At 39.6% G+C, this 26668-nt stretch overlaps 1 protein-coding gene and 1 non-coding gene across 2 annotated transcripts in view; one reads left to right on the top strand and one right to left on the bottom strand.

Annotated features, from left to right (window-relative positions):
• Window positions 1-5504: 5504 nt before the first annotated feature.
• ATL3 (atlastin GTPase 3) overlaps window positions 5505-26668 on the bottom strand; it is a 50902-nt gene continuing 29738 nt past the window's right edge. The window contains exons 6-13 of the mRNA XM_007462104.1: window positions 25509-25565; window positions 24626-24718; window positions 23458-23596; window positions 9344-9471; window positions 8676-8732; window positions 7342-7413; window positions 6519-6950; window positions 5505-5741 (exon numbers count right to left, since the gene is read on the bottom strand). Of these exons, the coding sequence (XP_007462166.1) occupies window positions 5655-5741; window positions 6519-6950; window positions 7342-7413; window positions 8676-8732; window positions 9344-9471; window positions 23458-23596; window positions 24626-24718; window positions 25509-25565 (1065 nt within the window). The 3' untranslated portion in view covers window positions 5505-5654. The remainder of the gene's footprint in view (window positions 5742-6518; window positions 6951-7341; window positions 7414-8675; window positions 8733-9343; window positions 9472-23457; window positions 23597-24625; window positions 24719-25508; window positions 25566-26668) is intronic.
• On the top strand, window positions 21596-21668 carry TRNAG-CCC (transfer RNA glycine (anticodon CCC)). The gene has a single exon. It is a non-coding gene; the product is annotated as a tRNA-Gly (tRNA).

Genomic DNA, 26668 nt, shown 5'->3' with positions numbered 1-26668 from the left:
ATGGAGGTGTGTGTGTGTGTATATATATATATATATATGTGTGTATATATATATATATATATATATATAAAATACACATTTTTGAATAGGCAGTGGGTCAGAAAGCCCCTTTCCTCTGGGGACTTAAAAGAGATGATATAAGCCCGGAGCCATGTGTTCCTGCCCTCCCCGGCAGCATGGAGATCTATCTGCAAGAGCAAATAATGCAGCCACTGCATACAGGAGATAATAGTCCTGTTGACATTTGAGTTCTTCCAGGGCCTCATGCTAACTTAACTTCTAGACAGCCAATTATAAGAAACTTTTTCCTAGTTACAATTCTATTTTTTTAGTTATTAAGCTAGTTAAGGTTGGACTTATCTTTGGCAAACTGTTTATGGTCATCAAAGGCAACAATGCCAATGCACCAAAGACAAGCCACAGTTTGCTTGACGTCTCCCCGCCCACACACACACACACACCACCACTTTTCCCACCCTGGTCCTTCCTTCCCCCAAGCCTTCGCTGATGGAGGAATCATCACTCCCCATACTCTTCGTATCACATCTACTTGTGAGTTTGCCCCTTCCCTACTAAACTGCGACGAACTCAGTGCAACACCCAGCCTGGTACGATCAGGGATGGATGGATGAATGGATGGATGGTTGGATGGATGGATGGATGGAGGCTACTGACCCCACCCAGTGTATGTTTCAAACTAGGAAATAAATCTTTTTATTGTAGGGCTAAATTGGGTATGTAAAGTGATTAGTCAATATTTGAGAAGTTCAAACCAATTTCCCCACTGCCTCCAAGGTCCTTAGTGAAAGGGAAAGCTTTCAGTAGAGCTTTCTTTACCTCACCCCACTCCCAACAAGGAACCATTAACCAGTTAGCTCCATTTTACCCAGTACCTCCAACAGCACAGCTTGCTCCAGCATTATGCTAGTAAGATACTAGTTCAGTATTGTTTTGCAGGACAGAGAAAGCTGACTCACTCAAACCACATGACCACTGCACCTTTGACCCAAGTCTTCATCCCCTTAGAGATCCTATTTGCTTTGCCAAGCCCAAATGCACTTCACAGATCCTCCCATGTTAAAGAACAGAGAAAGAAGAAACGCAAGTAACATGGTGCTGTGATCTTTATTCCATTAAATGACCTTAAAACTAAGAAACAGAAACAAGCTTTTAATATACTAATAGCATAATCTAATCCATTGCACTTTTTAAAAAGTATATTAAATTTTAAAGCCATTCAAAAAGGGTCTAGGAGAAAGAAAGTGCTTTGAACATTTTTTTTTGAAGAAAAAGAAATCAGAGAGGAAATTCTATATATGCTCAAAATTAACATTAACTCCCTTAAGGCTTAAGTCCATGATAGCATTTATTCATCTAAATTGGAAAGTTTGGGAATCAAATGCAACCTTCCCTTGGTCATAAAACACTACATTTAAATTTTAGTTCTGGCACCTGAAATTCCTTTCCCAGGAAGAAAAATTTCTTCTAAAATCTTTCTGCCCTTAGATCTTGAAAGTCCCTGGTAAGGGCTATTTTGTGGCTAATTTTCACAGTTATGATCTTCTCCTTCCTTTTTGTTCATTTTTACTTAGGCTTAAGGTTTTCTGTGCATAAAAGATTTAGAGGTTCAAGTCACAGTGCTGAATTTTGCTTTTTAAAAGAAAAACAACTTTCAAAATAGTTTTTTTTTAAATCCTAATTACACCCGTTAGTAAATAGGATACTTGTACATTCATCTCTCAGAGAAGGCACTAGGACTTCCTAATTTAGAAAAACATTTTCACAGAGCTTAGATAATCCTATAGACTAAAGGCATCCTTATTACTCTGAACACTGTAAACTCTCAGTGATTGTATCTGGCAGTAGACCACCTATTCTGAACCTCAGGCAAAAGCCATCCACTTCCCTCCAGACAATACTGAATTGCACTTTCCCATCCCTCCGAGCAGTCTCTCTCGCTGTGGTCTCTGAACCACCTGTGATGCTGTTTTTAAAAGTGTTGATTCCAGGGACACAACCCAGACCCAGACACACTGAGGCAATCCCTGGGTATAAAGCTGGGAATTTGAATTTCTTTAAATATGCCTCCCAGGGGTAAGTTTTATGTACTTCAAGATAGAGGAGAACCACTATCCAAAACATAGCTACAACAGGACTTAACGGAAGGAAAACGATTCAAATGCAAAATGGTCTCTTACAAATGGGCTTTTGAATGTCATTTTAAAACACCACCTACACAAACAGTTTGTGTTTCAGTAACTGAAGCTTGTCTTCATCATGCCCTTATTCTTTTTTTTTTTTTTTCCGGTACGCGGGCCTTTCACTGTTGTGGCCTCTCCCATTGTAGAGCACAGGCTCCGGACGCGCAGGCTCAGTGGCCATGGCTCACGGGCCCAGCCGCTCCGCGGCATGTGGGATCTTCCAGGACCGGGGCACGAACCCGTGTCCCCTGCATCGGCAGGCGGACTCTCAACCACTGCGCCACCAGGGAAGCCCATGCCCTTATTCTTGACTAAAATTTTGTTGGATCTAAAGGTAAGCCAGAAATGATGCAGCCCATGTTTGCGACCTTAATCCTAAATTACATTTCAATAGTTCTATGCAGATGTCCATATAAGTTTACATTATTAAAAAAAAATCCTCTAGGGAAAAATAAAACTGTTTTTTAATCGCTTTTGCCTGGACTTAAATCAACTACTTAATTTCTCTGTAACTCATACATACATACATACTCATCCAAGACACCATTTTCATAAGCCAGGTGGAACGCTGGGTATGACCTGTTAAAGAAACGCACTGCCAGTACAAGGCAGTTTGTCTGTTTGTTCGCATAAAGCATTTTACTTCATGAAAGAGAAAAAAAAGAAGAAAAACCAGGTAAAACAAAAACAATACTCACAGGCAACTCTACCAAGTATGAAGTAGCCGTTACTATGTAAACCTCTGCGGGACAAACAGAGCTCTTGGTGTGCTGCTAAAAGAAGGTGATGACGCTAAGGATGTTTTATCACCATACGTGATAGTGTTCCCTCATTCTGTCTACACACCTCAGTGAAACAATCGAAATTCTGATTCTATTATTTTTACTTAGAAGCGAACTGGAAGTATTAAGAGAACAAAAACCTTAACAATATTTAACCTCTCCTAAAATGAAGCATCTTCATAGAAAATTCTGAAAACCTTTTATATGTCAATAGGACTGTGCCCCATATACCGTTAGGAATGTGCAAACTAAAAATGCTTGCATGGAAAGGCAGGAGTGGCAGAGCAACAAACACCAAGCAAAAACTTCGTCCTAAGTAATGTCCCTGACCCACAGACTAACGGCTGAGGGAAGGTAAGGGGTAAAAGACATTCTTTTCAACCTGGTTATAAACCTCCCCAAGACTATTTATAGCCAGCAATGAGAATGTACCTTTTATTGGAAAAGCTGACATAAAATCATCAATTTTCTGTTTAAAAAAAAAAAAAAAACAGAGGCCAAAGGAAACTCATAAAAATCCTCACTGAGAAAATGTTATAAACAATTTCCAGAGGCAGAGTAAGTTACCTGATAAAGACAAAAAAATCAGGGCTCCCCAGGGTAATTAAACAGTTATTCCTTTAAGATCAAAACAGAAATGGTGGATTTAAACAGTAACTAAATTCTAAGATTTCATTAAATCATACATTATCATATATTTATTTTAAAAAATCTAATATTTTAGTATTAAAATAAAATTTAAACACAGCATCCTTTCTCACCATTAAAAGTAGGATAATTCTAGACAATTTTTCTGAAATCTATAAATGTGCTTATACAAATGCATTAAAAGCTAAGTATCTCAACATCTGTAAGGCCTTTAGCAAATAAGTATCAACCTTCAGGAAGATGAGAGGCCACCTGAAAATGCACCAAATTTCAAAACTAAGCTTTTAATTTATTGATAATAAAGCTAAGGATCACTGATATGCAAGTAAACAGTTTTTAGGACAAGCTGGAATTTTTCTAGAATTTAACCACAGTTGAATAAAACAGCAAGAACTTCAGGGCAAGATGGTATGTAAATATGAAAAAATACATAAAACACTTGGAATTAATTCAGAACTTGTAAAAATACTTGAGTGGCAAAGTGTTAAAACAGTCAAGAGAAATATTCTTTGACAGAGATTACATGCTAGAAGAGACTTTTTCTACCTTCCATTCATACTTCACGTATAAAGAACTTACACCCAGAATTTGCCTAAACCTCCGTACCTCCCTCCCTCCCACAGCAAAAGTTAAATTATCTTAAGAATTAAGGCTCACATACCTGAATGTTTATATAAATTCCTGCAGGCAAGTTTTATGAAGTTTTAAAATCCACAACAATTATAAAACCATTATAAAACCAAAGGAAAAGGCAACTGATATAGTTTTTTATCACATGATCAAGGTAAATGAAGAATTCTTAGATACTTCTAGATAGTACATGTCCATATTTGGGTGGGACTTTGGTCCTTACTAAGCCAAAGCTATTTTAAAGCTACCAGACTAGTCATGTATAAAGTTAAATAAAGGATGATTCAATAAAACTGACAGTTTTAGCTCCATTATTAAAAATATTAGACAGTGAACAGGAGAATGCAAATAAACATTGTGGATAAAGACCTGATTTACTGCTAAACCACATGAAATAGGATGCCAGTTAAAGGCAGTTATGTTTGGTAAATGTCTTTCTTCTAATCCTTGATAAAGTTCTGTTCTCATACAGAACTCTGAAAAACAAAAACTCTCAAACGACAATTGTGTGTGAGTTATGTATAATACATATATGTATATAAACCTACAATCAGTGAAATCTGAGCAAGGCACAAATTCAAATGACTTATCAGAGGTCACATGGTTCATTTAAACTCAAGCTTTTTTCTTAAAGTATGAAAGCTCATTCCTTTTATTACAAGCTGCTCTGGTTTCTCAAGCCACATTTGTCTCTTCTAGAAAGAAGCTATAGGAATGAATGAAGGCAAAAAAAAAAAGAGTATGTTCTAACAAAACTGCCAGCCTGTCAGGAAACAGACCGTAAATTTCAGTGTACGGCAGAGTTAAATACGATATAATTTTTCCATACTATGTGGCAAAAACAATTCTCTAATATTATAAGACTTTAAAAGTGTAATGGCATCGTTTTAGTCAGTCTTTAGTTCTGAAGCTTTTGCAAGTTTTGTAAACTTTAAAAAAAAAATCCTTTTCAAAAGAGTAAGGTACAAAAGAACTGATAATTCACCAAAACAGCATCTTTCATGTGGTTATCCTCAATCCCCTCCTTATTATGTCCTCAAAAGCATGGATTCAACTTTAAAAGGCACTAAATGGCACATAAAGGACAAAACCGCATTTCCATTTTCTCTTTTAGCTTTTTCCCCATAAAGTGCACAAAGCAGAGAGTAATAAGAAGACAGACATAGGCTTGGATCTATACCAGCAAGGAAAAGAAATGCTTCCAAGAGAAATGGAAGTGTGTTTCAGAATTTGAAACCACAGGAAAGGTCTGTTCATTTATTAGTGCCGTGTTTCAGCTCTTTCCAGATGTTCCCAGGTCTGCGTTCCTCGGGACCTGGACCTGTGGCCGTGGCAGAAGCCCAGAAATCAGAAGGGGCTGGCCGGGGTCTTGTTGGATCCTCTTGTTAAGATGCTACTGAGCTTTTTTATCCAAGGATGGTCTCCCAACAACTGCATCCCTCACAGCAGCCTGAGTGGAATTACCAATGTGAGAAGTGGCCTGCAAAAGTCCATTTATTCAACATGTCAGTTAATAAAATACAGCACAGCATCAAAAGAGTAAGCAATTGGAGACAAACTTTCGAAAATCTCTGTCTACATTGTTAGTATGTTATAGAAAATAAGGGAATGAAAATGTAGGGGTCTGGGGAGCCTGTGGCAGTTGCTAACTCCCCAGAGAGTCCATCAGCTGAGCCTTTGCTACCTTACTGCAATGGGGTGGGCAGCTCTCCTGGCTTTACCACAAGCTTCTAACTTAACTGATATGTTCCTGCTACTCAGAAAGAGAAAGCGGAGTCTCAAGGATCTATAAACCGAGAGATCATGTCAATGTCAAAAGCCACTGGCTTACTGAATGATTTAAGTGAAAGACACACCATCCATTAGTAGGTCTCAAAATAGAACAGTTTGTTAAGTTCATATTTTTCAACGCTTGTGACTTTTAGTGAAGCAAACTAACCTTGGATGGGGGAGAGACTCACAAAGGAATTATGTCTGATGAACACGCAATTAAAAGTTTCCCATGAAGAACACAACATATGGAAGTTGGAAATTTTTTTGCATTAAAGAGCCGTTTTTAAGCATGGAAACAAAATATTACAGATAAACATTAATATCCTAAAGAAGGATAATAAAACGTAAGGCCTATTAGAAAAAAAAGGGAAGTTTCTCATGCCTTCTTTCACTATTGAACTCTTCCAAATGGAGATATTTTACAATAAAAGCACAAATATCTGCCCATTATCAACCGTCAGCCTGCTCAGCTGGCACCACTTACCTGCTCTAATACATATGCTGCACCAGAATCGATAGCACCGCCCAGCTCACGATACTGACCAGAGTACCTGATGTACCCCCAGGTGAGAAGTGCTATTAACAGCAGGCCAACCATACAGTTGAACAGCTGGGCCACCACCTCAAGACCGATAACGCCAGTGAGGCCTGAAGCTATGTACAAAGCCACAATGCCTGTGAAGAGCACTGCAGGGGTTCGGAAGGTGCTGAAGACATTCTTGCTACCATTGTGCTTGCAGAAGTTCTCATACAGTTCCTTGATCTCCTCCTCCAGCTCCTGCTGGTAACGAAGGCTAAAATCCTTCCCACCCATCTTTTTTGTCTTCTTAAAATGGTCCAGAGCAAGTTCTTTGAATTCACAGTGCTTCTCCTCTAGAATGTCTGGAGACAAATAAGGTTTGTCTCCCCCACAAACCTAAAAAGAATAAAGACACAATGTGAAGGGTGAAGAACCCTTCAAAAACAAATGCCAAATAAAACAAGTGAAAACACTGAAAAGCTTAGAATATTTTAAGATATTAGAAATTAACTTTAAAATGATGACCAAGACCAACAGAGGTCTGGTTTCAATTCCTCAGAAAAGCACACTTAGTAACCAGGGTGATATTGATTAGTGAGAGCTGTGACACTGTAAGAAAGCCTTGCTTAGAAAGGGCCATAATTAAAAGGCCCCAATAAGCAGGAAGACCTGAATGTTGCCTCATCACCATAAGATACACTAAATGGGATCAAGTTTGGACTTCTGAAGTCAGCAACATGCCCAATTATAGGTATTTCAGAATAAGATAACTGCCCAGCACACCTACCTCTTCCATGTTGTTATAGTAAATGTCCTTGGCAGAGGCTGCAGCTGCTAAATTGTTGGCTTCAGCAGTGGCCTTTTAAGAAATGAAAGCATAAACCATAAATCCTTTCTCTTTTAATGTTCTTCCACAAATAACCAAGTAAAAATTTTCTCTCACCCTATTCCCCATTTCCCTTTATTATTCTTCTGTTTTTCAGCTTTCCATATAGCCCAATTTATGAATTAAAATACACCTTTTCTGCCAAATTTTCTCCCAAAAAAAGTTCTCATACATAAGAATCTTTAGCATAAAATTAAACCTCTGAAAGTATTTCCTTTGCTTCGATTTTATGTCTTAAAAAATAGACGTAACTCAGAAAAGAAGAGGAAAAATTTATCTTTACAACATCAATCCAAATCTCTAGCTCCCTTTGTGAAAATGTTATCCTACTAAAGAAATAAACATTTGAGGCTTCCCTGGTGGCGCAGTGGTTAAGAATCCACCTGCCAATGCAGGGTACACGGGTTTGATCCCGGGTGCGGGAAGATCCCACATGCCACATAGCAACTAAGCCCATGAGCCACAACTACTGAGCCTGCACTCTAGAGCCCATGAGCCACAACTACTGAGCCTGCACTCTAGAGCCCATGAGCCACAACTACTGAGCCCATGCACCACAACTACTGAAGCCCATGCACCAGAGCCCGTGCTGCACAACAAGCGAAGCCACTGCAAAGAGGAGCCCGTGCACCGCAACGAAGAGTAGACCCCGCTCACCGCAACTAGAGAAAGCCCACACACAGCAATGAAGACCCAATGCAGCCAAAAGTAAATAAATAAATAAAAAGAAATAAAGATTTGGCAATAAATAGCCTTATCTTCAGCACATGAAAGTCAGAAATTATATGTTTTAACAAAATGACATCTTGGAAACATCAAAATGTTGGAAATAAAACGATTTGCAAATTAAAAACCTGATTAGTAAACAGGAAATATTTAGATACGTCGGACATGTTCTATGAAAAGAGACAACAGGTAACAGGAAAATGATTTGTCTAACAGAACTGGGTATGTTTAAACTGGGAATAATAAAACACTGTTTTCCACAGTATCTTTTGGGGGAAGACCAGGCCCAGCAAGAAGCTATTCTGTTCTAACTTCACCAGCATGAATACAGACAAGAAAACCTCAAGGGAGTCACACTGCTGGAAAATGTGCTAAACATGAATGGACCTCAGCATAATGAAAAGAGGGGGGGACCAACAGCATTCTCTTCTTAAAGGACGCTGCTTACTGTATACGGGTCAACTCAAGTAATCAAAGGATATCATTTAGGATGCCAAAGAACTGCTTACCTGAAGCATGGATTTGGGGTGAGGCAGATCTTCTCCTTGGTAAATTTTAATATATGCCTTAGAATATAAACATAAAAACAATTATGAAAAATGCCATTCTGTCATATTTAACTGGACTTTGATTTTTAGAAACAGTGACCATACAATTGCATTTTCCTAAAGACCTAGATCAACACCCAGGAATTAGCAAAAACACAGCACACCTTTGAGTGCATGTTAGCATTTTTTAGTTAACTGAAAATATTCTCAAAGCAGCACAGGTCTAGGACTCCCACCAGGCTCCCCATGCACACTGGCCTCACAACTACCTGTGGGCAGAGTGACCATCCGCCTTGAGGTAGTCGTGTCACATCTAGGTGCCGTCTCCTCCTACTCACAGCAACTTCCTAACCACCTCCTGTCCACACCATCTTCCTTGAGGAACAATCTTCCTTTAGCCACAGTAATTACTCCTCTAAGAGAGTGCAAACAACATCCATTTGGTTCTTAGACCAATACTGCCACCCAGTGGCCCACTCCTGGGAGGACACTGGAGTCTCAAAACGCCTCTCACCATCTCCCCCTTGAAACTTTCCCCCAGGCTTTAAAATATTGAAACCAAGTTAGTTTATAACCTAGATCAGTTTAACCAAAAGTCAAACATTTTAATAATTAAAACCCACATTTACCTTAAAATATTCCAATAGCCCCCGACAGGTGACTTTCGAGCCGTTGATCTCCTTTTCCATTAAGTTAGCTGGGTTTAATACATATGGTATCAGTGTCTGTAACTGCTCTTTGAATTCACTGGCAATATCTGTTCACAGGACCAAGAAAAAGGAAACAATAAGCCCAACAGATTTATTCAACCAAGGGGAGCATAACGCACAATCTTCACACTCTATCTAGTTGTTCTAACGTTTGCTAGCTGAAAGACAGGGGCAGGGGGTCCCAGACTGTGAGTCTGACACTTTCTGACAATGACCAGATTGCTTACGGGTTTCTGTTCTCATGTACCTGTATTGTCTCCTTCCCTTCTGCAGAATTAAGTCCTCTCTAGTCCAGAATAGAATATGCAGAACATCCCTACCCTGCTTTCCATTCTGGGAGATCCAGTCTACTCCCTAGACTTTCAAGAAATTTCACTTTTTAAAGAATTTCATTAACAGGTCTTCCAGAAAATCAAGTATCAACCCCTCAGGTTCTCCCAAGCCAGGCCTTTGCTGTACCCTCACTCTCCCCCTTAAATCCATTATATTTCACTATTCATCCACGTGCTTCATTTTGTTTGTTTGTTTTACGCGGGCCTCTCACTGTTGTGGCCTCTCCCGTCGCGGCTCCGGACGTGCAGGCTCAGCGGCCATGGCTCACGGGCTGCGCGGCATTTGGGATCTTCCTGGACCGGGGCACGAACCCGTGTCCCCTGCATCGGTAGGTGGACTCTCAACCACCGCGCCACCAGGGAAGCCCAACGTGCTTTATTTTTGTTCATTTTCTAATGTTAAAGGAAGTAAAAGCACCTGGACCCAATGATATTTATTTTTTATTTTCTATTATCTCCTCAGAGAGGCCCTCTGGGCCACCCCAAAGGGAAAAGGCTAGTATCTCAGGAAAGGCGATAGCTTCTTTTCAGCTTCTACCAAGTTCTCACAGAGGGTTCAGGAGAGCCATTAAATAGAGCTCTTTCCTCAAAGTGAGAACTTGCTGGCCCAACTATGAAAATGCAAGGAATCTGATTTACATGACCTAACTTCTTCCTAGGTTCCCAACTAATTCAGACTATCAACTGAAAAGAAAGATGGGAACCCACATCAAGATAGGAACTCTTTCAACAGTCCACAATCCCAATTTACAAAATTGAAACATTCTTATTTATTCATTCAACAGTTTGGGGGCACCCTTTTGTGGCAGGCATTGCTGTAAGAGTTGGGGATAGCATAGTGAATAAAACAAAAGTGGTTTATAAATTTTTCCGACTACAAATATCACCATAAAAATCTCCATAGAAAAAAGTTCAGGTTACTTTTACCTCCTTAGATTATAGGATCAACTAAGAGAAATTACTAGGTATGTGACAACAATGTAGACTCCTGGAAAACATTCAAAACTACTTTTAAAAAAACAACCATATATAAAGCCCACCATCAGACAATCACAATTAACATTTAAAATATCCCCCTTCCTTTTTAAGGCTCTTACATATTGCTAAACTGCTTCTGTAGAACACTGTACCCATTTATACCCCTATCACCAGTGTAGGAGAAGACTTGTTTACTACTCTGAACACACCAAGATTTTTATTGTTTTTAAAACTTTTACTGACTTGATTGGTGATAAATAGTATCTTGCAGTTTTGTTTTGTATTTAATTTATGTTTTGGCTGCACTGGGTCTTCATTGCTGCCTGGGCTTTCTCTAGTTGAGGCAAGCAGGGGCTACTCTTCATTGCGGTGCACAGGCTTCGCATTGCGGCGGCTTCTCTTGTTGTGGAGCATGGGCTCTAGGCACATGGGCTTCGGTAGTTGTGGCATGCAGGCTCAGTAGTTGTGGAGCACGGGCTTAGTTGCTCTGCGGCATGTGGGATCTTCCCGGACCAGGGCTTGAACCCATGTCCCCTGCATTGGCAGGCGGATTTTTAACCACTGCGCCACCAGGGAAGTCCCTATCTTGCAGCTTCTGCTTCTGACAGTACTAAAGACTAGAGAATGTGAAGGAACCTTCTTCCTAACAAGATCCTGCACACAATATATTCCATTACAGTGTAGACTTGGAAGTAAAAGAGAGCTGCAAGGGGCTGAGCAGGTGGGCAGTGAGCTGAAACCAGAGAACTGAGCTAAGTACATGTGAAGCTGTGGCTTATTTGAGGCCATTCACTGCAACGCGGTGACAAACTTTGGGCAAAAATAACTCCTAAATTAAGTTGGATCATGAAATGGAGCTGGAATGGTCCCAGGTGGGTAAGCCCCTAGCTCCCCAAAGGAGCAAACACAGATCTCCTCTGGAGGAAAAGAGATCTGAATAATGTACCAAAGAGCAACACAGAGAGATAACGATGGGAAATAAGGAAGAAAATTAAGATATGGAAGACAGAATAAGATTATTTAATATATGTCTAACAGGAGTCCTGGGAGATGAAGGGGAGTGAATCAGAGGCAATAAGAGAAGGGGTGATGGCTGAGAACTCTCTAGAACTGATGAAGGACATGAATCCACAGCTTCAGAAACCACAGCATATAACAAGCAGGTTAAATAGAAAGAAAAACACATATAACAGTAAAATAGTCACACGGCAAAGACCTTCTGAAAGAAGGAAAATGTTTCCAGAAGCAAGGTACAAACTAAACTACTTTAGAAAAAGATACTAAAAGAATTTTTTTTTTTTTTGGCAGTACGTGGGCCTCTTACTGTTGTGGCCTCTCCTGCCACGGAGCACAGGCTCCAGACGCGCAGGCTCAGCGGCCATGGCTCACGCGCCCAGCCGCTCCACGGCATATGATATCTTCCCGGACCGGGGCATGAAACCTGTGTCCCCTGCGTCGGCAGGCGGACTCTCAACCACTGCGCCACCAGGGAAGCCCTCAAATTGCATTTTTGTTAAATCCACATATATGCTGTTTACAAGAGGCACACACACCTAAAACATACAGTCACAGAGAGGCTGAACATGACAGAAAAAGATATACAGACAAATACTAAGGAAAACAAAGCTGGAATAGCCATATTAATAAAGATAAAAATGCTCAAACAACAACAAAAAATGGTATTAGGGATGAAGAGGGCTACTATATATTGCCTCAATTTACCAAAAAGATGTATCAATTCAAAACTTTATTAAAATAGCCTCAAAATATGTGACAGAACAGAAGGGAGCACTGACAAATCCACCAGAACAGTGGAACATCAATACATATATGTTATTGATACTCAAGGAGACAAAAATTGGTGACGATTTTTTAAATGACATAATTAACAAGTATGATTTAGAGATACAAATGAACCTTATACCCCCAAATTAAACAAAATGTCCACCGTGCTCAAGCACATATGGAACACGTATAAAAAGTCTAGGCCATAAAATATATATCAGCAAATGTTTAAGACTCAGTGTCATAGCATTCAAACACTATCAAAGTATTCGATAAAATGCGTCAATAAACGCATCATCAAAAGCTTAAGTAGCAGAGGGGCTTCCCTGGTGGCACAGTGGTTGAGAGTCCGCCTGCCGATGCAGGGGACACAGGTTCCTGCCCCGGTCCAGGAAGATCCCACATGCCGCGGAGCGGCTGGGCCCGTGAGCCATGGCCGCTGAGCCTGAGCGTCCGGAGCCTGTGCTCTGCAACGGGAGAAGCCACAGCAGTGAGAGGCCCGCGTACCGAAGAAAAAACAAGAAAAAAAGCTTAAGTAGCAGAGAATTAAATTTAAAGTTTTTTAATTCACATAACATTTGGAAGTTAAAAATCGTACTTCTAAATAACACATAGGTCAAAGAAGAAACCATAAAAGAAATCAAATACTACATATTTAGAAGTGAATGATAATGAAAATGTCACCTAACACAACCATCTAAACTGCACTAAGAGAAATTGACAGCCTTAAAATATTACATTGGGACTTCCCTGTTGGCACAGTGGTTAGAATCCGCCTGCCAGTGCAGAGGACATGGGTTTGAGCCCTGGTCCGGGATGATCCCACATGCCGCAGAGCAAATAAGCCCATGCACCACAGCTACTGAGCCTGTGCAATAGAGCCACAAGCCACAACTACTGGGCCCACACACCTAGAGCCCGTGCTCCACAACAAGAGAAGCCACCACAATGAGAAGCCCACACACCGCAACAAACAGAGTAGCCCCCACGTACAGCAATAAGACCCAACACAGCAATCAACCAATCAATAATCAATCAATATGTAAATAAATAATCTTATATTAAAAATGGAAAGAAAACTAAAAAACTAATGACTAAAACTGAAGAAAACGAGTTTAACTGAATCAACAGTGAAAAATATTCACACACACCCACACACAGACCTGAGGAGTTTCAGAGGTTTCTTCTACCACTTTTAAACACCTTAATGTTATGTGAACTCTTCCAGAAAACACGGTGAGGAGAAAGGGTGAGACCAGTATGCCAAAACCAGACAACGGCGTTTGTGACCAGAAAATTATAGACCAATCTTGCTCATAAACTTAGATACCAAAATTCCATGCAATTAGGAAATCAAATCCAGCGACAGATACTTATTTTAAAAAGAAAGAGGGGGCTTCCCTGGTGGCGCAGTGCTTGAGAGTCCGCCTGCCGATGCAGGAGACGCGGGTTCGTGCCCCGTTTCGGGAAGATCCCACATGCCGCGGAGCGGCTGGGCCCGTGAGCCATGGCCGCTGAGCCTGCACGTCCAGAGCCTGTGCTCCGCAACGGGAGAGGCCACAACAGTGAGAGGCCCGCATAACGCAAGGAAAAAAAAAAAAAAAAAGAAAGAGGGGCTTCCCTGGTGGCGCAGTGGTTGAGAGTCCGCCTGCCGATGCAGGGGACACGGGTTTGTGCCCCGGTCTGGGAAGATCCCACATGCCACGGGGTGGCCGAGCCCGTGAGCCATGGCCGCTGAGCCTGCACGTCCAGAGCCTGTGCTCCGCAACGGGAGAGGCCACAACAGTGAGAGGCCTGCGTACCGCAAAAAAATAAAAAATATAAAATCTGATGTGGAAAAAGCAAAAACTCCATTCTCCATGAATTACGTAGATAATACCTAATATTTACAAATATATTACTAGAAATAATGAGAGTTTAGCAAGATTGCTGAATTTATCATATAGAAAAATCAAATACATTTCAACATACCAGCATGATTAGGAAAAATAATTTTTAAGATTTCTAACTTCTAAGGAAACTTCTAAAATAAATCTAACAAAACATGTATAAGACCTTAATCAAGTAAGTTTTTATATTCTTCATAAAGTGAAACTAAAAACCCTAAATAAATGGAGAGAGATTACTCTATTCAGGATAAGAATACCTTCCCATTGTCATAAATACATGCCAATCCCCGTCAGACCAATTTATAGATCCAATGCAATTCCAATCAAAAACCAAACAGGGACATTAATAAACCTGATAAACTGATTCCAAAACTTACACAGAAGAGCAAAGACTAAAGCATAATTAAGACGCTCCTGAAGATGACTACAGGTAAAAAAGGGAGGGAATCGTTCTACCAGATATCAACTCTTATTATAAAATAACTAATTATGATAACATAGTAATGGCACAGGGCTAGACAAAATGACCAGTGGGACAGAATTAAGAACCTAGAATCTGACCCATGCATTTGTAAGAGGATTTTTTTAAACATAACAGAAATTGCAAATAACGGGAAAACAGAGTATTCAATCAATGATGTCAGAAGTATTGGCATCTATGTACAAAAATAGAAAACGGATCTCCACCTCACATACACAAAAATTGATTCCCAGTCGACTAAACACAAATATGAAAGACAAAATTTAAGAGTGTTTGTATGCATGTGTGTGTGTATAGAGAAAGGAAAGGATTTTCTAAAACAAGACTTAAAAAGCACTACATAAAATCAAAGGTGAATGAATCCAACCACATTAAAACTAAGACACTACTACTAAAAAAAGAAAAGGCAAGACACAGGATGGGAGAAGATACCTGCAATGCATAACCAACAAGGCTCATAGCTTTTTTTAACTAAATGTACTTATTTTATTTATTTATTTTAGGCTGCATTGGGTCTTCATTGCTGGGCGTGGGCTTTCTCTAGTTGCAGAGAGTGGGGGCTACTCTTTGTTGCAGTATGCGGGCTTCTCATTGCAGTGGCTTCTCGTTGCAGAGCACAGGCTCTGGGCGCGGGCTTTAGTAGTTGTGGCTCACAGGCTCAGTAGTTGTGGCTCACTGGATCTAGAGCGCAGGCTCAGTAGTTGTGGCACATGGGCTTAGTTGCTCCACAGCCATGTGGGATCTTCCCTGACCAGGGCTCGAACCTGTGTCCCCTGCACTGGCAGGCGGATTCTTAACCACTGTGCCACCAGGGAAGCCCAAGGCTCCCATCTTAAAGTAGACATACAGGATCTTTACAGTGCAGAGAAAGACAACCCAATTAAAACTGGACAACAGGAATTTCAAAGGAAAGGAAACATGAATGGAAATAAATACATGAAAAGATATTCAATCCCATTAGTAATCAGGGAAATGCAATTTAAGATCACAATGAGGTATTTTATATCACTAACTTAGCAAAACTAAGATGTCTGATAATACCAAGTGTTGACAAGGATATGGATCAATGGGAATTTTTATATACACTGATGAAGGGACTATAAACTGGAACAAGAATTTTGGAAAACAATTTGGCATTATCTAGTAAAGGTGAAGCTATATTACATATTCCAATATCCATCAATCCTCTTTTAAGAACATACCCTTGGGAAATTCCCATATATCCACACATATAAGAATGTTCATAGCAGCATTGTTCATAATAGCAAAAAACTGGAGAAAACCATTGAGAATAAATTGTTGTATTCACAGAAGGCACTATTATACTACAATGAAACTGAATGAATTACAACTACATGCAATAATACAGATAACCTTAAAAATAAAATGCTCAGTAAAAGTTCAAGTTGGCCACATATGTTTTTATAAAGTTCACAATTAAAGAAACTTAGCAATAGACTGTTAAGTGAACTAAACACAAGTAATAACTTTTTTTTAATTCAAGGACAGAAAAAGCAAAATTTACAATAGTGGTTATTTCTGTAGAGAGGCAGGGAGATGGGAAGAAGCATACAGGTGTAGAAAATAGTACTTGTAATGTTCTGTAGTTCTGGAAAGCTACAGCCCTTGGGCCAAATACGACCTGCTAACTATATTTGTAAAGAAAGTTTTATTGGAATACAACCATGTACATTCACTAATACAACTGTCCACGGCTGCTTTCTTGCTACAACAGCAGAACTGAGTAGCTGTAAGGCCCACAAAGTCTAAAATATTTACTATTTAGTCCATTACAGAAAAAGTTTGCCAATTCTAGTTCTAGATAGTAAGTTGGGTAGTGGGTTGATGATGTTCAGTAAATTATGTTTCATACCTTACATATATATATTACATGTATCCTTTCTTACATGTAATACTTATGCTTTCTTTTGGATATCTAATAGCATATTTAAAACTTTAATGGTAGGTCATTATTTTAATTTGCTTTTATTTCTTTTATTACTAGTTAGGCCAAACTTTCTCTCATATTTGTTCATCAGCTGATTTCCTTTTCAGTGAACTATTTATTAGGGCCTTTATCTTAGAATACAGTCACTCTTCAGCAAGTAAATAAATGTTATCCTTATGTGTACCACGATAACTAAAATATTTTTCCAGTTTGTTTGCCTTTTTGTAAATATGCATAAGATTAATTATTATATATTCAAAACTACAGCACTTTTCCTTGATAATTTCTTTTATTCTTTCTAATTTTAAAGAGTCCTTCCCCAATTCCAGAAGTCTAATAAAATTTACTTTTCCCCCATGCTTTAAATTTTATAATTAGAATTTATTTATGGCTCCTAAATTGAAATCTACACGAGATTTTTCTCTAAATAGTAACATATACTTCTAATCACTGATTTCCGCCCCATCTTAAATAACTAATCAGTCATAAGGTCTCTTGACATCAAAAATTTTTTTAAGTTTTTCAATGTCCTACCTAAGTAAATGGGTACCAATCTCCATCTAAATACTCTTAATTCTATAGTCTTTTCAGGATGGCACCAAAATATGGCCTATATCAACTTTAAAAAGGGATTGATCCCTATATTACACATTGATTAGTGGCTTAACATTTGATAAAGGTGACATTTCAACCAGTGGGGGAAAGTTGGACTATTCAACAAATAGTGTTGAGACAAATAGGTGCCCATTCAGAAAATAAGCTGGATCCAAACTGGATCATAAATTATAATGTGAAAAATGGAACCGAAAAATTTCAAGAAAAAAAGTGGGACAAATTATTTATAACCTTGGAGTGAAAAACACATAGGGTACATAAAATGCTATCCCATGTATATTTATATTTGCTTTGCATATACTAAAAGAAACTCTGGAAGCCTACAAAAATGGAAGAAAGAGTTTTCACTAAATAATTCTTAATCTTTTCTGGGATTTTAAACATGTGAGTGCATTACCTATTCAGAAAAAAAAATTTTTTTATGGTTTCAACATTCACCACACTGAAAGAATGAGAGCTTCAGCAATTATTTCACAAAAGACGCAGCAGGATCTAGACACCACAGACTATTATCCATGTTTTTACCCAGATTTCATAGACCCTCAGCTATTAATGTTTCTATGAAGGCTGTACCAAAATATGAGTTTTAGACTCACAACAGGCAAGAACTGTCTCACGACTGAGACAATCTCAGAATCTCATGGCCTCCAAGAAGACTGCTCCCTACAATCTCTTCTGTTTAATTTCTAAACAATTCAGTAGTTACTGTATTAGGTCTCTCTTCTCTAGTAAAAAGGAATACAGATTTCTTTATGGTGAAGACAGTCATCCTGTGTTGGTTGAAAAGGAGTCTCAAAAATGAGCTCATCTCCTAGCTAACTATTGTAGGAACAGCAGCTCAGCACTGATTATACCAAAACTAAGACTGTCTGGCAGGTGTTCACCTCTGAATAAATGGTTATTCTTTTTTAAAAAAAAATAAAATAAAACCACTAAAACAATCCTTCAAGTACTTAGGGGAACATTTGCAGAAAATAGCTTCAGAAGGTAGTTCTTTTTTTTTTTTTTTTTTTTTGTGGTACACGGGCCTCTCACTGTTGTGGCCTCTCCCGTTGTGGAGCACAGCTCCGGACGCGCAGGCTCAGCAGCCATGGCTCACGGACCCAGCCGCACCGCGGCATGTGGGATCTTCCCGGACCGGGGCACGAACCCGTGTCCCCTGCATCATCGGCAGGCAGACTCTCAACCACTGCGCCACCAGGGAAGCCCCAGAATGTAGTTCTTAATCAATTTAAATGTCCTACAGAAACTACATGAAGACCCTCTTCTGGATTAAACATAAACATTCTTAAGCTAATGGTGTCTTGCCCAGGTTATATGGGGCGGGGCTGCAGAACCTCAACCAAGTCATTGTACAAGAATATACTTGAGAAAATATATTGAAATGTCTAGGTATTTTTCTAACTCTGAGAAATGTTATCAGCTCTACTTAAAGATCCCCCCCCCCACAATGAAGTTTATGTGGTTCTCAATCAAGCACTTGCCAAATATTCACAAGTTACCTACTATTTGCAATGTAGCACCCTTAATTTACTCTTCACTCAAAACCCTTCAATATCTTGTTCAAAAGTTTCCCTAAAATTACAAACTACCCAACTCCAAAGCTAAAAAGTACATACATCTTTGCAGAGCTAACAAGAATTCTTCATGGGGCTTCCCTGGTGGCGCAGTGGTTGAGAATCTGCCCGCCAATGCAGACGACACGGGTTCGAGCCCTGGTCTGGGAAGATCCCACATGCCATGGAGCAACTGGGCCTGTGAGCCACAATTACTGAGCCTGCGCGTCTGGAGCCTGTGCTCCGCAACAACAGAGGCCGCAATAGTGAGAGGCCTGCGCACCGCGATGAAGAGTGACCCCCACTTGCCACAACTAGAGAAAGCCCATGCACAGAAATGAAGAACCAACACAGCCATAAATAAATAAATAAATACATACATTGTGTATTATTTGGAAAAAAAAAAAAAAAGAATTCTTCATGAACAATCTTCCTAATGACTATATAGTTCCCTAGACACACAAGTGCAAACTAATACATTTTTTTCCTAAGGTTTTTTAAAAATTTATTTACTATTTATTTATTTATTTGGCTGCCCGGGTCTTAGTTGCAGCACGCAGGTCTTCGTTGCAGCATATGGGATCTTTCACTGCAGTGCATGGGCTCCCTAGTTGTGGCATGCAGGCTCAGTAGCTGGGGTACAGGGGCTTAGCTGCCCCACAGCATGTGGGATCTTAGTTCCCTGACCAGGGATCGAACCCGCATCCCCTGCATTGGAAGGCAGATTCTCAACCACTGCACCGCCAGGGAAGTCCCAGGGCAAACTAATATTAACATATATTTAAAGTGAAATAAAAAAGGAAATTTTTATTTTTCAAACCTTTCCTTTTAAAAACATCCTTATATGTACATATTTTTCAATAATTAGGATCTTACAATATATGCTACTCTGCAATCTTTTTACATTTAATAACGTATCATGAATATCTTTCTATGTAAATACAGATAGATCCATTTATCTATCTTATCCTTTTAAATGACTTCTTTTCATTCCTTTGTGTGAGGTACCATAATTTAACCAATTCCTCAAAAATACATATTTGGGTTGTTTCCAATTATTCACTATTATGATAATAATGCCACAGTAGTATTATTCTTGTCCACATATTTTTATCTACTTACATATAGATAGTCCCTTAGGGTAATTTCCTAAAAGTGTAGTGGATCAAAAGACGTGAACATTTAAAATGTTGATACTGTCAAATAAAGACTGTATACCAACACATTTGTACTTTCTTGATTACTGTTATGCAACACATATTTTCATGAATATGTCTTAATCATTTGTATTTCTTCCTTTGGGACTTGCCTTTTCACATAGCAAAGGAAAATTTTTAACCCTATAAATGTGTTTTATAGTTCAATCATGCATGAGGGAAGCAAATAGTACATAATAATGAGACTAAAGTTTGCTTATATAGAATTTATTCCCTGTTTTATAAATCTAATATGAAACTTAGCACACTTAATATTAGTAATAAACCCTTCATATTTGTAAATATGTGTATGGGGTTGAGCAGTGTCCCCCCGCTAAAATGCACGTCCACTGGAATCTCAGAATGGGACCTTATTTAAAAATAGAGTCCTTACAGATGTCATTAGTTAAGTTGAGATCATACTGGATATGGGTGGGACCTAAATTCAAAGAGCAGTGTCCTTGTAAGAAGAGAGAACACAGAGAGAAGGTGGCCATGTGACCACAGAGACAGAAATCAGAATACTGAAACTAAAAGCCAAGGAATGCCAAGGATTGCCAGCAACCACCAAGAGAAACACAGGACAGATTCCCCCTCAGAGCCTCCAGAAGGAATCTACCCTGCCAACACTTTATTTTCGGAATTCTGGTCTCCTGAGCTGTTAGGGAATGAATTTCTTTTCTTAAGCCACCCCGTTTGTGGCACTTTGTTACAGCAGTCCTAAGAAACTAATACAATATGCATACTGTATTACAATATGCATTACATATTGTATTGCAATACAAAATTTCAAAAGCCAGGGTTACAGAACTTTAAAAAGCTCTTCCTATTTCCTGGAATACCATGATAAAAATGAATTTTAAAACAGAATGTTCTAGGGTCTTCCCTGGTGGCTCAGTGGTTGAGAATCCGCATGCCAACGCAAGGGACACGAGTTCGATCCCTGGTCCGGGAAGATCACACATGCTGCGGAGCAACCAAGCCCATGTGCCACAACTACTGAGCCTGCACTCCAGAGCCTGTGAGCCACAACTACTGAAGCCTGCGCACCGCAACTACTGAAGTCTGCGCGCCTAGAGCCTGTGCTCTGCAACAAGAGAAGCCACCGCAATGAGAAGCTCATGCACCACAACAAGGAGTAGCCCACGCTCCCCGCAACTAGAGAAAGCCCACGCACAGCAACGAAGACCCAACACAACCAAAAATAAATAAATAAATTTTAAAAAAGAATGTTCTGAAATATTTAAATGTTTAGTAATACAGAGGAATGTCATTCTGCATGTTTATGCCCGATAATCTGAGACCACCCTAAGACAAGAGGAAAGGCATGAAGAGTCATTCTAACCCATCCTCTCCTAAACATCCTCAGTTGAGAATTCTACTGGGGGCCTTCCCTGGTGGCCCAATGGGTAAGACTCTGCACTCCCAATGCAGGGGACCCAGGTTCGATCCCTGGTTGGGGAACTAGATCCCACATGCATGCCACAACTAGAGTTCGCATGCTGCAACTAAGACCTGGTGCAGCATGAATGAATGAATGAATGAATAAATTTTTAAAAATTCAAATGAAAATCAAGTACTTAAAAAAAAAAAAAGAATTCCACTGGACATCTTCCCTACCAGTGATGAACAAACCAGAGCTTAGGTTTGGTAAAAGTATGTCTAATAATGGAACGTTATAACCCTAAAAGAACACATCACCTACACACTCAACTTTCTCTCCTACCTAACTCACAAAGTGTTGCCTAAGCAGATTTCTCTCCAAAGCCAGGCCCCAACCTCGGATTTCTGAATTGCCAACCAATAGGCTGTGGAAGTTTCCTGCTCAGGAAAGCTGCCAACCACATAAAAATATCACACAGGTGACAAACAGAAGGTAAAGGTAAGTCTCTCAAACTCGGTTTCTTTTGCAATATTCAGACGAGCTGGAATGTAAATCTTAGGTTGAACAAGCATATTAACTTTCTTGAATCAACTGAGCCAAATAAACTGAAAAAGATGCACTTTACGTTTAATATGAGGCTATGAGAAATTCCCACTTCAAAAGGCAAGTTCTCCTACTAACTAAACAGTATACGTCCTCTAAAGATAACAGACCTTCTAGTTTAGCACAGTAAGGCTGTGAGGCAAGAAGGACGGGGATGTGAATCTCTGCCCCACTACTTACCAGCTGAGTACTTGGAGCAAGTTACTTAACTTTCCTAAGCCAGCTTCTTCATTTTTAAGATAAAGGAAATACCAACTCCATGGAATTACTGGGAACATAAAGTATAAAAGTAACGAGCACAGTGCTGGTGCTATTGTCTGAATGTCTGTGTGCCCCTAAAACTCATATGGTTGAAATCCTAACCCCTAAAGGTGATGGTATTAGTAGGTGGGGCCTTTGGGAGGTGATTAGGTCACGAAGGTGAAGCCCTCAAGAATGGGATTAGTGCTCCTATGAAAGAGATGCTACAATCAGAACTCTTGACACCAGAAAGAGAAACCTCACCCAACCATTTTGGCACTCGGATCTTGGATTTCCAGCCTCCAGAACTGTGAGAAATGAATTTCTGTTGCTTATAAACCACCCAGTCAATGGTATTTTGTCATAGCAGCCTGGAGAGACTGACAGTTGGGAACACAGCTGGCCTCTAAAAACGGCAGCTATTATTATTTCTACTTTACTCGGAACCTAAGAAGCTCAGATAAAGTTTACAAAAAGCACTTAGTTTAACACACGTGTAAACTGAGGACTAGCCATTAAATGACTCAAGGTCTCAGTGAAAAAGGAACAAAAATAAGATAATGGAACCCAAGTGTCCCACCTCTGATTTCTCTAAGCTACCATCTAGTCAGCACTTCTGATATTAACTCATGACCCAGCATCAAGTTTTGCTATAATCACAAATAAGATGAAAACAATAGCCATGCGGTGCATCATGCTACCTTTGTTTGGGAATTTAATTTTACATCATAAAAATGAGCTAATGATAAGTTTTCCCTTTTTTAGCACTTTTATCTCTTGTAAACCAGTAATCGTAATGTCTCCCTTAGAAAGATCATTAATGGGTATTAGCACAACCATTTCAGATGGAGAAACTATGGTCACAGTAAGGCAGGAGCAAAAACTGCACTAGATTCTAAATACTATTCTTTCTAAGAGAACATACTATTTCTCTTAGCATTTACTATTCACAATTGATATTTTCTGGTCACTATTTAATTCCAAACATAAAATCACATGTATAAAATAACATCATTTGAAACACACCTTTCAATTTGCCATCAAAGTCAGGGCTTGTGGCGACCTGGAGCCCTGGATGTGGTAGCAGAAAACAGGTGACACTGGAGAAACATGAGTGAATGTGATTTCGGACATTCTGAATTTCTTCATGTTGATGTTCTTTCACCTGCCAATAAAGGCCGACAATTTACAAAAGACCATTTGATTTTCCTCACCAGCAACCACTAGTATATGACAAAGGAGAGACTTCCCAATTCTAATGGATCGTAGTGGCCTAGGTGTTTTCCAATGAGAAAACTCAGAACCCTAAGAAGCAATAAATGCATAAAATCGATTAACCATGGCTTGGCTCCTAGAGCTATCAAAGAACAGCAACTAAAGAGTTTCTTAAAAAAGAGTATTGCACAAGACTTAGGAAGAATAAGGGAAGGTTTGTGGGCATGAAGCAGGGTCTAACCAATTAGCAGTGATTGACAGAGGCCTCCTGTGTTTTTTTTTGTTTTTGTTTTTTTATAAGTTTATTTATTATTTTTATTTTATTTATTTATTTATTGTTTCTGGCTGTGTTGGGTCTTCGTTGCAGAGTGCGGGCTTTTTCTCCGGTTGCGGCGAGTGGGGGTTACTCTTCGTTGCGGTTCCCAGGTTTCTCATTGCAGTGGCTTCTCTTGTTGCAGAGCATGGGCTCTAGGCAAGCGGGCTTCAGTAGTTGTGGCACGTGGGCTCACTAGTTGTGGCTTGTAGGCTCTAAGCATAGGCTCAGTAGTTGTGGTGCACGGGCTTAGCTGCTCCGCGGTATACGGGATCTTCCCAGACCAGGGATCGAACCCATGTCCCCTGCATTGGCAGGCGGATTCTCAACCACTGCGCCACCAGGGAATCCTGACTTCTGTGTTTTGAAGCCTGTTTGTATCCACACCAGAAACAAAAGGCATATATGGACCCACGTGTAAAATGTGAAACGGAAACTGCAATTAAAGCTTGGGCTTTTGCACGGGGCTCTGCTCTCCAATCCCTGTGAGTTATATACATGGGTTCTCTAATCTTACCATGAATATTATTATTGTGTGCTAATATTCTGGAGTGTTCAACACACAAGGTAATTTTCCATGATGTGCTTTAAATACAATAGCTAAAGGCAAATGAGAAAGTTATCACTACTTCAGGTAATTCCTCAGAAGATTATATTTCTACTTACCTGTAGACGCTTTTCCAAAAACGACATTCCTCCCTGTAGTCCATAGCTGTATTCATAAGGGAAACTCCAGTCTCGAACCAGAAACATCAGTGTCTGTTTAGAAAGAGAGCAGAATGTATTATAATACTGCATAAATGTATTTTCAAAATAACCATTCACATACTTCTTTGCATAATGCCAGCTTCTTCAAAGGGGGCAAGAAAATGTGCTGAAGGATTTATCTACTCTGTAATGTCTTAGAAACCTTATAAACACTAGCAGAACATGTATAAACCATATGTGAGGTCAATATCCCATCTGATATTTTTGTTCTCATGGGTTGATAGGAAGAGACTGATGAGAAAATGTTAAATTCGGGGCTCTGCTCAAAACGCAAGTATGAGGAATATGGTGGAGAACAAGAAAAACATAAGGCACTAGCTACTCATAAAATGAGATCTACTTTTAACATCAGAAAGGAAAAGAAAACTAAAACAATAATACTTAGAGATCCTCTAATCTTACTGAGGTTTACTATGCATTCTTACCCTCATAAAACAATTAGCTAAAGCAGGGGTCAGCAAACTTTCTATAAAGGGCCACAGAGTAAATATTTCAGGCTGCTGTAGCAAGAAGCAGCCATGGACAATACAAATGAGTGTAGTTGTGTTCCAATAAAACTTTCACTGTGGACACTGACATTTAAATTTCAAATAACTTACATATGTCATGAAATATTCCTCTTTTGATTTTTTTCAACCATTTAAAAATGTAAAAAAAAAATTCCTAACTCACAGGTCATATGAAAGCAGGCAGCTGGCCAGATCTGGCCTGTGGATTGTAATTTGCTCATCTCTGAACTAAAACAAAGATATGACTTAAATATTTATAGTTAATATTCTACCTGGAAGGGTTTTTGGAAAATTTCATCCATCGCCAGACGACCATATTCTGTGAAGAGCTTTAAAAACGAAGAGTTATGGTTTGTAAGGCAATATTACATAAAGTATTTCTATGGCTATTCTATAGCAAATAATTCATTTAACAGACTGAACAGTACTTATCTGAGACCAAAATTCTACAGTTTCAAAAGCCCGCAGGAGTCATGAACCTTAAAATAATCTTGACTATTCCTCTCTCTCACATTCCTCATCCCAATTCATTAGCAAACCCAAAATCCAACCACTCACAACTTCCATGTGGCTTACAATATTGCAATAGTTTCTCCCGTGTCAGCCCTTGCCCCCCACAGACTCTTCTCACTACAGTGGCCACGGTGGCTCTGTCATACACAAGGTTAGTCAGACCACATCATACCTCTGCTCAAAACCCTCCAACCTCATTCAGGATAAAAGCCAGTCCTTACAGTGTGATCCAGTCACACTGGCCCTCCTTGATGTTCCTCAAACCTGCAGGGCGCACTGCTGCCTCAGGGCCTTTGTGTTCCTTTCCTCCTTCTGCCTGCAGTGTTCTTCACCCAAACATCTGCACAATCAGCTCCCTCACTTCTTCAGGTCTTTACTCCAATGACTCCTTCTCAATGAAGCCTCCCATGGCCATCTACCTAAAAAGATTAGTTTTCCACATAATATTTCCTACCCCATGTCCTTGTGAAATTTTTCTCCTTCACCTGTCTCACTACCTAACATAATATACCTTTATTTATCTTGATTAGTGTCTGTCTTCACTACTAGCATTTAAACTTCGTGACGGCAAGGACGTTTGTCTGCTCTGTACACGACGGGACCTCCAGCAGCAACAGTAGCATGTACTGGGCCTGTAGGACACACGCCATTCAAGTGACCCAATGAACGAATTCTTTAAAGTCAGGGTTTACACATACATTTATCTCTATTTCTTCATGAAGCCTCACTAAAAAGTAAAGCAAAATGAAGTTTAAAAATTGTAAACTCACAGGACAGAGAGGATCACAAATGATATGAAAAAGACGAATTGTCACAAACACTCTGGAAGGAAAACAAATGAGAACTGCCTCGGGTTTTGGCTTCCTCCGCCCTGCTAAGAAATCTGTGAGGCAGGGGCCAGAAAGAAACAAGCAGAGTC

The sequence above is a fragment of the Lipotes vexillifer genome, unplaced genomic scaffold (assembly GCF_000442215.2).
Source record: "Lipotes vexillifer unplaced genomic scaffold, Lipotes_vexillifer_v1.1 scaffold1129, whole genome shotgun sequence".
NCBI lineage: Eukaryota > Metazoa > Chordata > Mammalia > Artiodactyla > Lipotidae > Lipotes > Lipotes vexillifer.
This window is presented reverse-complemented; position numbering and strand designations above follow the sequence as displayed.